This window comes from Podarcis cretensis (genome assembly GCF_951804945.1).
Source record: "Podarcis cretensis genome assembly, chromosome: 12".
Lineage (NCBI taxonomy): Eukaryota > Metazoa > Chordata > Lepidosauria > Squamata > Lacertidae > Podarcis > Podarcis cretensis.
Genome location: NC_137181.1, coordinates 28,413,579 through 28,427,531, shown reverse-complemented (window position 1 = coordinate 28,427,531; position 13,953 = coordinate 28,413,579). Strand labels below are relative to the sequence as shown.

The 13,953-nt window shown below is 44.5% G+C and overlaps 1 protein-coding gene across 1 annotated transcript; it reads left to right on the top strand.

Annotated features, from left to right (window-relative positions):
- Positions 1-5,136: 5,136 nt before the first annotated feature.
- Positions 5,137-12,072, top strand: LOC307200086 (tissue factor pathway inhibitor 2-like). The gene is made up of 5 exons (XM_079948468.1): positions 5,137-5,519; positions 7,836-8,015; positions 8,133-8,312; positions 8,757-8,930; positions 9,874-12,072. Exons 1-5 carry the CDS (start codon positions 5,264-5,266, stop codon positions 9,921-9,923), a joined length of 840 nt encoding a protein of 279 aa, XP_079804594.1. The 5' UTR covers positions 5,137-5,263; the 3' UTR covers positions 9,924-12,072.
- Positions 12,073-13,953: the final 1,881 nt, after the last annotated feature.

Sequence of the window (13,953 nt, the reverse complement as noted above, 5' to 3'; positions counted from 1 at the left end):
AATGGACAAAAGTACAAAGATTCACAAAATGTTTAGGGGTATGCATACCCCCAGAAAAAAGCAATGGGTAGAATTATGGGATGGGTTAAACCATGGAGATCCCCCTTCCTCTCCCCCCAAAAAACCAGCCCAATGAGGACTGACCATACTTAGCTGCTACAGATTTTGAAGTATTATGTGGGAGGAGGTGAGAGATTCTTGCTTGAGCCCCTTAAGTATCCTGCATGACAGAATGGTTGGTTGGCTGGCACCCTAAGAAGGAGCATACTGCAACACATTGTTGCAGTCCCATTTGTACATACATAAAGACAAATGTAGGAACCATGCTGGATATGAACAAAGTTCCAGCATGTCCTGTTTCCCAAAATGATCAAGTAGAAACTCCAAAAAGCCCACAAGCAGAATATGAAGGAATATCCTTCCCATATGGGCTACTGTTAAAATGAGGCTGCATTTTAAATTATATTTCAACCTGTATTTTAAATCGGTTTATTTTTTATTTTATTTTTAATTATAATTTTACTGGTGCTGGCCGCCCTGAGCCTGGCTCTGGCCGGGGAGGGCGGGGTATAAATAAAAATTGATGATGATGATGATGATGATGATGATGATGATGATGATTTTCCACAGTAACCATTATTAATAAATTCCAGCTAAGTTAACTCAATCTAAAACGATTTGCTAAGGAGATATGGGTTTTCCACACACGTCCTAGATTTCTTCACCCCCTAGCAAGACTTTCCTCTGCAATGGGGGTAAAGAGAGATACTTTCTTGCTTCTATTATAAGTTTCCTAGCATTACTAGGCACAGGTGCTTGGCAACAGTTTTTTAAAACATCACTCTTCGCCTGTAGAGCCACAATCTAAAACTAACCAACAAAGCAGGGAAGTGAAACTAAGCAGTAATGGATCAAATGGATTCTGGATCAAAGCCACAAAACATAGAGGGCAAAATTGGGATGTAATGGGGGGAATGAGAAGCAAAGTAATGAGAAGTCTGAAGGCTTTCTTTATAAAAATACAGAGCAGAGAACCTTTCCTAACCTGGTGCCCTACAGATGTTGAGGGACTGTGACTCCCACCTTCCCTGATTGTTGGCCAAGCTGGCTAGGGCTGATGGGAGTTGTAGTCCAAAACATGTGGAAGGCACCAGGTCATGCAAAGCTGTTGTACGACAATGAAGAGAAAGAAGAGGTGATCTTAAGGCAAGATGAGCAATTGTGAACATCGAAGAAGAAAATGAGATCTTTAATAATAATAATAATAATAATAATAATAATAATAATAATAATAATAATTTATTTATTTATACCCCGCCCATCTGGCTGGGTTTCCCCAGCCACTCTGGGCGGCTTCCAACAGAACACTAAAATACAATAACCTATTAAACATTAAAAGCTTCCCTAAACAGGGCTGCCTTCAGATGTCTTCTAAAAGTTTGGTAGTTATTTTTCTCTTTGACATCTGGTGGGAGGGCGTTCCACACGGCGGGTGCCACTACCGAGAAGGCCCTCTGTCTGGTTTCCTGTAACTTGGCTTCTTGCAATGAGGGAACCGCCAGAAGGCCCTCGGCGTTGGACCTCCATGTCCAGGCAGAACGATGGGGGTGAAGATGCTCCTTCAAGTATACTGGACCGAGGCTGACACTGGTTGTCAGCATAACCAAGATGCAAGGAAGGAAGGACTTAAATCAGGGTATTTGTGAAAAGGATAGATAGAATCGAGCAGAGATTCCTCCTATAAAAGATCTGTCCTCACTAGCTTGGAAGATGAGCATAATCTCCTGCTCCCTGATTCTAATTTGGACCACCACCAGATCTTGGGGAAATTAATGTCAGCAACTCAGATGTACTTTACTGCATCCTGCCACCTGGTCCCCCCCCCTTCTGCTGGAATTAGGCCCTTGGGGCTATTAAACAATTTATAATTAAGGCTTGTCGGTGGCTCATTCCATTTTTGTCCATATTCCTCCCTCCTTGCTATTATTATCGGTGCCTGGCATATTAATTCAGTTGAAGTTGAGGAGCAGTGGGTGGGGAATAGTAGTTGTTTCTTTTAATAGAATACAGCAATGCCCGTTTTAAATTCTTCTTGGAAAGCTAACAATAACCAATTCCAGATTTTCTGGAAGAGCGGAAGGCACTATCATTTGGGCCACCTGAATGCTCCATCGAGCTTCCATTGCCTATCTTAAGAAATTGGCCAGAATTGGATACTGTACTGGAAATGCGCCATAAAAAGATGCTGATTAATCTCCCCCACGTTGCTCACTTTCCGCTTTTTTTGCACTCAGAGGATTAAGCACCTCTGAAAACACAGCTGCATCTCTCAGGGTGTTCTGCAACATGCTGATGAGTAGTAAGTAAAAGAGCATAAGAAGGAACATACTTCAGGGACAGAGAATGTGCTTTGAAATGGCTCCACATTCAATTCCTGGCATTTCCTGTTAAAAGGAGGGAAAATGCCTCTCTGCCTGCGTATAGGGATTCTGCCCCATATGCAGCATATGCAGCACTGTTTCCTTTCCAACTGCAGTTCAGGTTCCTCAAAACCAACATCAATCAGCTTGCTGTTCAGATTTAATAATATAATTGATTACAATATTGTTATGATTCCACACTGTTCATTTCAATGGGTAGGGTGGGGGAATCTTATCAATAGTATATTGTTTGCATACTGAAAAAAATAACAAAAGCAAATTACAGACTGGGGGGGAAATGACAATTGAGAATACCAGTTGCATGTTTTTATTTTTATTTTTTGCCTGATTTCCAGTGCTGCTTGCAGACAGGCACACAAACTGATGCCGTTTCCAGTACCATATCTCATTTTAGCTGAATTCTCGAACATCCCTGTTAATTTGAATAGGCAGTACTAGGTTAGATCAAATAGTTTGTTTCCTATTCCTAACATACATATATAAGCATTTCCTCTGGTCTCAGTAAAGCTCTTAATTTCTGCATGATGTCTGAACATGACATAAAATTATTATTATTATTATTATTATTATTATTATTATTATTATTATTACAGTGGTGCCCCACAAGACGAAAAACCCGCTAGACGAAAGGGTTTTCCGTTTTTTGAGGCGCTTCGCAAGACAAATTTCCCTATGGGCTTGCTTCGCAAAACGAAAACGTCTTGCGAGTCTTGCGATTTTTTTCGCTTTTTTCTCCCTTTTTCTAAGCCGCTTAGCCGCTAAGCTGCTAATAGCCTCTAAGCCGCTAATAGCGCTAAGCCGCTAATAGGGTTGCTTCGCAAGACGAAAAAACCACTAGACGAAGAGAATCGCGGAACGGATTCTTTTCGTCTTGCGAGGCACCACTGTATTATTATTATTTATTTGTACCCCGCCCATCTGGCTGGGTTTCCCCAGCCACTCTGGGTGGCTTCCAACAAGATTAAAAATATATTAAAATGTTACACATTAAAAATTTCCCTGAACAGTAAAAGCCACTTCCAGAAATATTGTGGAATATCATGCGAGGTTAGTGCTCATTTTTGTGTTATTTGGAAATGGGTTTTTCTCTGGAAGCAAATAACACGGAAATGAGCAGTAGAGTCAATCCTTGGCATCTCCAGTTAAAAATATGTGGGACACGATGTCTGAAATGCTGGAGACATGCTGGAGACATATCACCATCTTCAGTTAGGAGGTCCAACTAGGCACTGCTGTGAAAGACCTCCCTCGGCTTGAGAACCTACCAACAGGATTAGGCAATGCGGTGCAATGGTTAGAGCAGGGGTGGGAAACCTCAAGGCCGGAGGCCAAATGTGCCCCTTCAGGCCTCTTTCCCTTACTAATGCTCTGTGAACCCTTGATTGCTTTTGTTAGGCTAGAATATGTGGTGCTTCTTGCCTGCTTGGATGGACAGAAGTTCAGTGCAGATGCCTCTGCCTTTTCCTGTGGCTGGAACGAAACCTATTGTATGAATGCCACCCACAAGTTGAAAACAATTCCTCATCCCTCGACAGGGTGAGGGACTAAGCCCAGAGAGACCGGAGTTCAAATCCCTACTCAGTCATGAATTTCACTGGGTGACCTTGGGCGAGTCATGATCTCTCAGCCTTGCCTACCCCGCAGAGTTGTTGTGAGAAGAATACGTAGAAGGGCGAGGAAGAAGCTTTTGGAGGAAAAGGGAAATAGTTTTATATATATATAAATATAAAGGTAAAGGGACCCCTGACCAATAGGTCCAGGTGCGGATGACTCTGGGGTTGCGGCGCTCATCTCGCTTTACTGGCCGAGGGAGCTGGCGTACAGCTTCTGGGTCTTGTGGCCAGCATGACTAAGCTGCTTCTGGCGAACCAAAGCAGCGCACGGAAACGCCGTTTACCTTCCCGCTGGAGTGGTACCTATTTATCTACTTGCACTTTGACGTGCTTTCAAATTGCTAGGTTGGCAGGAGCAGGGACCGAGGAACGGGAGCTCACCCCATCACGGGAATTTGAACCGCTGACCTTCCGATCGGCAAGCCCTAGGATTGGGTTTAACCCATAGCACCACCCGCGTCCCATTTTATAAATATAAAAATACAGTGGTACCTCGGGTTAAGAACTTAATTCGTTCCGGGGGTCTGTTCTTAACCTGAAACTGTTCTTAACCTGAAGCACCACTTTAGCTAATGGGGCCTCCCGCTGCTGCCGTGCCGCCAGAGCAAGATTTCTGTTCTCATCCTGAAGCAAAGTTCTTAACCCGAGGTACTATTTCTGGGTTAACCTGAAGCGTATGTAACCTGAAGCATATGTAACCCGAGGTACCACTGTATGTAATATAACAACTGGGCTATAAGAATAAATAATCTAACCAGGTAGAAGGCTACTTCCTGTGGAAAGCTCGGATAACGTCCGATAAGCGCATAGACAAAACTACTGCAACGTGCTCCGTAAGCTTTGCTTTCTAACTTCAGAAGTGAACATCTTGGTGCCGACTGAGTCCTCAACAGACGCCTGGGGACACTTTCGCGTCTGGCTGGTGTTCTTCCGTGCATTCAACTCGGGGTTTACTCCAAGATATGCTCCTTCCATCTTCCTCGCACCTTTTCGCCGCTGTCGGGGTCGCGAGCTGTCGGGGTGGCGAACAGCAAGGCTCCAGGTCCGCCCTAGCCGTCCCGGATACGCGTCAGGATGGGCCAGCGACCACCTCGCGGAGCTGCTTCTTCGGAAGATGCGCAATGACGCGCGGGGCGCACCAGCCACGCCAGGGACCGCTCCCTCGGTCCGCCCGCCCCCTCGCGGTTTTACATCGCTTTCCAGAAACGGATGAATCACCCCCTCCGAGCCCTGCCTCGTCTGGGAAGCACGCCCGCAGGCTTGGGGCCAGGAGGCGGCGGCAGAGAAGCCGGGATCGTTTATAAAGGGGCCACTGTGGCCAACGTTTCCATCGGTCGTAGAGCAGCCAAACGCGCGCAGCGACTTGCAGCGATGGATCTGACTTCTGGAAACTCGCGGGCCTTTCTGCTGGTCGTCTCCTTGGTGGTACTTCTGGAGCAGGTCTGGCCCCAGTCGACAACGGGAGGTAATCGGGGCCTTTTTTGGAGCGGGTGCATGTTATCAGCTATTTTCTTCTTGCCAGTTGTTTTTGCGCTTCCCAGGGATGGCGACCGATGTTCTCTTTCCAAAATCCTCGCTTCGCCCCACATGCTGCACCTGCCTTCGTCTGCCAAAACCCTTTTTATTTTTTTGCTTTTCCTTGCCTAGCCGGTAGCCAAAATATTATGAGTGCTGGTGTTTTTATTCTTTCTTGGCAAAGTTTTTCTTTCAAAACTTCATTGTACAATGTTTACAAAACAGAGAGAACAATTATAACAACAGGTGAAAATTAAAAGACCAAAGAAGGAAACTCTAGAATAGGAACGTAGAAAGAGTATGGTTGCCCAGGGGTTAAAAAAAACAAAAGTCCAAGTAAAGACTATCAGTGCTGTCAGGTAATAGTGATGGCGTCATTGAGTGTTTGTGGGTGTGTTTGGCACTTACTAAAGCGCTTGTGCCTGTAATGCAGGGATTATATTCCCTTTAAATATGATAAATTAAAGAAGGATCTTGCGTCGTCCGGAAATGCGAGATATGTTGATTAAGCAATTCCCCCCAAATGTCAGGATTCAGAAATACAAACCAGATTTGCAGCAAAATGCCATTTTCCAAGCAATTTAGAACTGTGACCAATTGCTGTTGGAGACTTTTTTTAAAAAAATATCCGTTTCAAAAGTTCTAGATACTGTGTCATTATAATAAAACCTTAAAGCAGCTTACGAAAAGAATAAAATAATGCAGCCATCAGAAAAAAAGTATTTAAAACACCCCAAAATAATAATTAAAATGAATGCTAAGCTAAAAATCAAATTAGAAAACATGCCAACATTCTACATGTCTGGAGAATGGGCCTTCTCTGCAGTGGCTCCCCATCTGTGGAATGTTCTCCCCAGGGAAGTTCGCCTGGCGCCTTCATTATACAGTTTAGGCGCCAGGCAAAAACGTTCCTTTTTAACCAGGCCTTTGGTTGATCTGTTTGGCATTCTATACCCTTTTAAAATGTGGCTCTTTTCGGGGGGTGTTTGGGTTGCTGTTTTCATTCTGATTATATATGTTGTGATTTTTTTTTCTGTAAACCGCCCTGAGACCTCCATGTATAGGGGCAGTATATAAACTCTAATAATAATAATAATAATAATAATAATAATAATAATTTATTTCATACAATTTATACACCGCTTGATAGTTAAAAACAACAACCCTCAAAGCAGTTTACAAAGTAGGCTTGCCTAAAGAAAAATGTTTTTAGCAGGTGCGGAAAAGTGTCTGCCTGGCGTCCCTAGGCAGGGAGTTCCAAAGTGTGAGTGCTGCCACACTAAAATATTTCTTACAAATGTGGAATGAGTATTATGTGACACTGGTCACAGATCGAAGCAGTTTAGCAGGCATATGAAGGGGGACGGGGGACGGTAATGGGATCTCGCAAGTAAACTGCCCCAATCTGTTAAGGCCTTTACATACTAAGAGTAACATCTTGATCCTAGCCTGGTAGCAGATTGGCAACCGGTACAGCTGTCTGAGAACATGTATTATAAGATGACAGGGTATAAACTCCTGTCAGCAATCCTGCCACAGCATTCTCAACCCAGATTGATGTCACCTAGAATAATTTCAGCTGCCCCACCACAGTCCTCTCCACTGGCCTCCACAAGAAGAGGGTATGCCTCTGAAACAGGGACGCAGGTGGCACTGTGGTCTAATCCACTGAGCCTCTTCCGAGCGGAAGATGCGCAGTTCAAATCCTTCAACAGAGTCAGCTCCTGTTGCTCTGTCCCAGCTCCTGCCAACCTAGCAGTTCGAAAGCACACCAGTGTGAGTAGATAAATAAGTACCACTGTGGCGGGAAGGTAAACAGTGCTTCCATACGCTCTGGTGTTCTGTTGCTGGCCACACGACCCGGAAAGCTGTCTGTGGACAAACGCCCGCTCCCTCAGCCTGAAAGCAAGATGAGCACTGCAACCCCATAGTCGCCTTTCACTGGACTTAACCGCCCAGGGGTCCTTTACCTTTTTTATGCCTCTGAAGGCCAGTCATGGGAATCACAGGTGGGGTGGGGAGAGTGCTCTTGAACTCAGGTCCTGCTTTCAGGCTACTTGTATGCATCCGGCTGACCACTGTGAGAATGAGATGCTGGCCTACTTGGGCTTTGGCCTCGAGCAGGAGAGGTCTTCTTACATTTCACTGGGACAAACTTTCAACACATGAATTTCTTACCTGCCTCCCTACTCTCTTCTCTTCTTTTTTCTGGGATTTGTACCTAAAGCATTTCTCTTTCCCCCACCCCCCTTCTTTTTTCATGCAGACAACAGAGATATTTGTCTCCAGCCACCACTTAAAGGACCCTGCCGGGGCTTATATGTCAGGTGGTACTACGACAGAGCCACCCAAACCTGCCAGGAGTTTAGTTTCGGGGGCTGCGTGGGAAATGACAACAACTTTTTGAGTTTTGAGGAGTGTTCGAAAACTTGCGGGAGAATCAAGAGTAAGTTGTGGCTCTAAAATTTCAAATCCTGGAGCGAATTGCAGAATCAGTTTGATAAAAGCAGTGGTTTGGCTTAGATTGTTGTTTTCAACCAGTTGGTTGCTCTTTCGTTTTTAGAGGTGCCTAAAATATGCCGACTGAAATCTGACGAAGGAATATGTAGAGGTTTAATGCGAAAATATTATTTCAGCCTTGAGACGATGAGCTGTGAAAAATTTTATTATGGAGGCTGTTTAGGAAACCAGAACCGATTTGACGATAAAGACTCCTGCATGAACTTCTGCCTGCCGAAAAGAAGTAATTATTATTTTTAATGAATAGCTTGTTTGGGTGGGGGAGGGTGAAATGTTCTGTTGTGTCTTATGGGACTGGTGCTTGCTAACCATTTCTGATGAATTAATTTTGAATTATTACAAGTTTGTATTGATTTGCATCAATTATTTGTGGCATTGTTCGTTTTTGCTTTACCAACGCACTATTGTGGTGTGTGTGTCTTTTCCCTAATTGATTGCACAGATGGAAATGTTTGCTCATTTTTAATGCTTTGTAGTTATGAGCTGCTTTGAGCTCAACGTTTTTGCTGGGAAAGCAGTGTACAAATATTAAATCAAAGATCAGAAACTCGGCCCACTTTCTGATTGGGAACTGTTGGTTTGTATGCCTAACACCACTGCAGTCTACACTTCAAAAAACAAAAATAAGTAGTGTTAATTAACTGTCTCTCTCTTTCTTTTTCTAAAGATACCCCCTCCTTTTGCTCTAACCCCAAAGACGTGGGAATTTGTTCGAGTTCAGTTCCTCGCTTTTATTACAACATAGACACAGGAGATTGTGAAGAATTCACCTATACAGGTTGTGGAGGAAACATTAACAACTTCCTCACTCGGAAATCATGTCTCAAGGCCTGCAAGAAAGGTAGGATTCTCTCTCCTTGCCTCGACCAAGAGTTACAGGGATGTATGTTGTCTTATAGCCAGATTGTGAAGGTTCACAAATAAGCCCTGTTCTAGTAATTCTGAAGTGATTAAAGAGAACATTAAGCAGCACAAACAGCTGATGCTCTCCAAGAGTAAACAGGGAGGCTTTTTGTTATATTGGGGTGAGAAAACTGTGTCTGTCCAAATGCCGCTGGCGTACATATCTCTCATCATTCCTGACCATGTGACGTGGTGGCTGAGGCTGATGGGAGTTGGAGTCCAAGAACAACTGGAGAGACACAGGTTTCCCACTCCTGTATTAAACCACCTTCCATAGGTGCATAATGCAGTAGCCACAGGTGGACTGTGGTCCTCCCGTATTTTCAGCTCACTCCCTTGGCCAAAGGTTGTGAGGATGTAGAAGGAGGTGAGAGGGACCAGAAGGGGGCAATAGTTGCTGGATGAAGGCTAGGTGTGGGTAATGGACTGTGCCCTCCAGTCGTTTGTGCTGCTCTGAAGGAGAGCAAAGGTGGGATGCGTCCCAGGTTGTGGCAAAAGCAGCTTGTGAGAAAGCATCCTCTGCCAAGGAATTTCAGACAAGGAGCTCTTCCCTTTCCCTGTCGGACTGTCTTCTACCCATCACAGTCAAGGGCCCATTTGCTTTTGTGAGGAGGTAGTACCTGCAGGCATTAAGGTGAGCACAAGCCCTGCTTGCCACAAGGAGGGTTGTGCTGGCTTCGGTCCTACTGAGACGGGGGCTCGCTTTTGTCCCTGCTTTAATGCCCAAAACACGCATAGTGGAAACTGCAATAACCTGGTGGTTGGGAATTAGCAGACCTAGAATGTTGCATCCCTTTTTCTTCTCTTTTATCTTTATTCACCACATGTGAATAAAGTGATTTAAGTTACCTCCGATTATATTTCAGTTTCTATTTTCTTAGTAGGGAGAAAGAAACCACCTGCTACGGGATCAAAATATGTTGTCTCATAAGGATGAGGAGTCTACAGCCAACATTCAAATCCAACGAACGCCACATACATTCTTAAATCTGGAGAGGTCTCCAGACTAGATGCACTGATTTCACTCACTAGAAACTTTTAACTTATGGGTGGGTTTGGGTTTTGTTCAGTTTTATGTGGCTATGTAACAATTTTACTATATGAACAGTTTTGAAATGTAGAATGGCAAGGTTACTTTGATCTAGTTACAGCTCACTTATGGATTAGGCCCCATGCACATGCCAGTGTGCCCTGTTGCAGGATAAAATCCTGGGCTGTTGACCCTCATTCAGATACTTGGACGCACAAGAGGCGGCTCAACACTCTCTGCTGAACATCAATTCTTCTCTACTGGCTGCTAAATATGATAGACCCTTTCTGATGGTTTCATTATATGGAAGACTAAATTAAGACCTTCTCCTGAACTTTCTTGTCTTCATCTTCATAAGGAGGGGTGGCAGATGCGTGGTAGAGGGCTTACCTTGCATGCAGAATGTCTGAGGTTTGGTTCTTGGAATCTCTAGTTAAAACAGTCCGCTGTGCTGATGTTACATGACCTCCCATCACCTGCATGACAGCGGCTGATGAGTCGGGGTGTGGTTGGCGCAGTTGAAACACGTGGGCAGAACCAATCCAGTGCTCCTGCCAGTGCATTTGCAGCACACCACTCTCAATGCTGCCTTGCTCAAGTTAAGCCAGTGATGCCAGTGGCAGGAGATCAGGCAAGTCTCACTGACCACTAGATAGCATTAGATAGTGGGCAATGGGGAGGGCTTTGGCCTGAAACCTTGGAGAGCCTCATCCACTCATTGTAGACAATACTGAGCTGGCTGAACAAATATTTTGTCTTGGGATATGGGAGATTCCTGTGTTTATATGTGAATAAGTCTGGCAGAGAGGATATAGCTGATTACAGACGTTGCAGATAACTGTAGATGCAGATCTTTAGCTAAGAGCTTTCCCCCAGGTTTTATAAAATGTTACTATAAATATAAATGCATACGTTTTAAACTTTCCCCTTTGTGTAGTTTATGAAAATGGTTCTGCTGTACTGGAAGAGCTGAACTGTTGTTGAATAGTTGAAGCAAGAACCATGGCCCATAGTTGTTGTTGTTTTTTAAATTGATCTTTGTCAGATATTTCTTGCATTGTTCCCTTAACTAAATATTAGCCAAACTCGTTTTTCTCTTGAATAAATTGGTATTGCTGATATCAGTTCCTTTGCTGTGAACTTTTCAAGAACATCCTTAGGGGGCAGGCTTGCCAGAAACTACCAAGTGAATTGGAAGGGAGGAGAATGTAAATAAGTCAAAACCCAATCTGACATTCTAAAATTTTATCCTGGGTTCAAAGTCCTTGTTTGAGGTTAGGAAATATGAACGTGGACTAGTGGTTACGAGTGCTAGACTAGGACTTGGGAGACTAGGGTTCAATTCACCACTCAGCCATGTCTGGGTGGTTTTTGTACATACAGTCTCTCAGCCTAACCTACCTCACAGGATTGTTATGAGGGTATAGAAGGGAGAAGTGTGTTTGCCACCTTGGAGAATAGGTGGGATATAGACACTGTGATAATAAAAATAAAATACATTCGATCTTGGTAATACACATAATCATAATGCTGCTGATTAAAAAGCTGGCACTGGGAAGAGACCAGCAATGAACTTGATAGTGGGGTTTGCTTGTTTCTTAAATGTTAGTTATAAGCTACGTAAGGTTTCAGGAGTGTGGTGAACTGATGGCTGCATCTCCCATTGTCAACTGGTCCAGTTCTAAAGCTACAGGATTCATTTTCATTATGAGATTATTCCTGCTGGACAGTTAAGAGTGGAGAACTCTAGACAGATATTGAGGTTATTTCCCTCCTCTTTAAAGTCATCCTCCTGATCTCTTGCATGGAACACATTTTGAGGTGCCTTTATTAATGTGCATTCGGCATGTTTTCTGTTCTGAAGCTGGAAAAGAGTCATGTGCCTTCACTCCATGCTGTCTGTTTCCCTAAGGATATTTGCACTTGTATCAAACCTTACTTTGCCTATATGAGAATTGGTAAAATTACATCCTAACTTGCTTTGTGCAAGTGTGACTGACCTTCACTGTAAATTTGTAAAAACAAAGAAAAATAAAATAAGTTGTCATAAGTGTTTGTTTCTCCTAATTTGTTACATATCATTTTATATAGATCTAGTTTCCCCCTGGGACGCAGGTGGCGTTGTGGGTTAAAGCCTCAGCGCCTAGGGCTTGCCGATCGAAAGGTCGGCGGTTCGAATCCCTGCGGCGGGGTGCGCTCCCGCTGCTCGGTCCCAGCGCCTGCCAACCTAGCAGTTCGAAAGCACCTCCGGGTGCAAGTAGATAAATAGGGACCGCTTACCAGCGGGAAGGTAAACGGCGTTTCCGTGTGCGGCTCTGGCTCTGGCTCTGGCCAGAGCAGCGATGTCACGCTGGCCACGTGACCCAGAAGTGTCTCCGGACAGCGCTGGCCCCTGGCCTCTTAAGTGAGATGGGCGCACAACCCCAGAGTCTGTCAAGACTGGCCCGTACGGGCAGGGGTACCTTTACCTTTACCTTGTTTCCCCCTAGCTAACTTATTTTGCAGTCCATGTATGTACACACTGCATGCACATGCTACATTTTCATTCCACTTTATCCAGTTAAGATCTAGACTCTGCCTCTGCTCCCAAGCATACCCGTCCCATTAATTTCAAGGAAGAGGACAGATGTCCACATGCAGAATTGTCTCTTCTGCAGCTAAAGAGGTCATGGACAGGGCTAGTAGTGGGGAGATCCATGCTCAAATCCCTGTTCAGTGACTCCTTGTGGTCTGAAGGCTATCACCTTGCTGAAGGTAAGTAGAGCAGAATCTGGATGGGTGACTTCTCGAGAACTGCAATCACATCCTTTTCAGTTTCATGACTGAAGACAGGTGGGATATGTATGAAGCAGCCTTAAATGGGTGTCATACCAGAACAATCTAGTCTGAAGAGGCAACTGATAAAGCCTCCGATATTTAGAATGCAACGCATGTGCTACGCCCCATCCCCTATGTATTAAAAATGTACAAAAATAAAATACAAGTAAAATTAAACATTGCATCTTGTTTCCCTTCAGCAGACCAGAATCCCTTCAGATTTCAGAGAATCAAAAGATTGTATGCTATGTTAGGCACACTCAGTGTAGATCCATGGAAATAAATGGACGTGACTTAGGACTTCTTTTTAATGGGTCTACTTTAATGGGACCTGGGTGGCGCTGTGGGTAAAACCTCAGTGCCTAGGGCTTGCCGATCACATGGTCAGCGGTTCGAATACCCACGGCGGGGTGAGCTCCCGTCTTTCGGTCCCAGCTCCTGCCCAGCTAGCAGTTCGAAAGCACCCTTAAGTTCAAGTAGATAAATAGGTACCGCTTTATAGTGGGAAGGTAAACGGCATTTCTGTGTGCTGCGCTGGTGCTGGCTCGCCAGAGCAGCTTCGTCACGCTGGCTACGTGACCCGGAAGTGTCTCCGGACAGCGCTGGCCCCTGGCCTCTTAAGTGAGATGGGCGCACAACCCTAGAGTCAGACACGACTGGCCCGTACGGGCAGGGGTACCTTTACCTTTACCTTTTACTTTGGAACCTTGAAGGCCATCTGGGCCAACCCTGCTTAACAACAACAATAACAACAATTTATTATTTATACCCACCCATTTGGCTGTGTTTCCCCAGCCACTCTGGGTGGCTCCCAAAAACAGAATATTAAAAACACGATAAAACATCAAACATTAGAAACATCAAGCTCTACATCCTAGCAATAAACAGCAACACCCACCCAACGTTTTCCTATCGACATTGAAATATGCCTCTAGTCAATATTACCGAAGTACCAATTAACAGGGGCTTTGAAGTATTGAAACAAACCAACATCCCCCCAACTTAATAACTGAGAGTTTCCTGTGCTGAGTGCAACAGCCAGGTCAAACTCCTGCAAATTGGACTGGGCCTTGCAGTTGGGCACTTTGAACAGGATTAAAATATACAAATATTT

What these genes read in the sequence shown, in the direction of transcription:
- LOC307200086 (XM_079948468.1), top strand. Translation starts at nt 5,264, where the DNA reads ATGAATCACCCCCTCCGAGCCCTGCCTCGTCTGGGAAGCACGCCCGCA. An exon ending in AACTTGCGGGAGAATCAAGA is followed by an intron (nt 8,016 to 8,132) that starts GTAAGTTGTGGC and finishes TTTCGTTTTTAG; the next exon opens with AGGTGCCTAAAATATGCCGA. An exon ending in CTTCTGCCTGCCGAAAAGAA is followed by an intron (nt 8,313 to 8,756) that starts GTAATTATTATT and finishes CTTTTTCTAAAG; the next exon opens with ATACCCCCTCCTTTTGCTCT.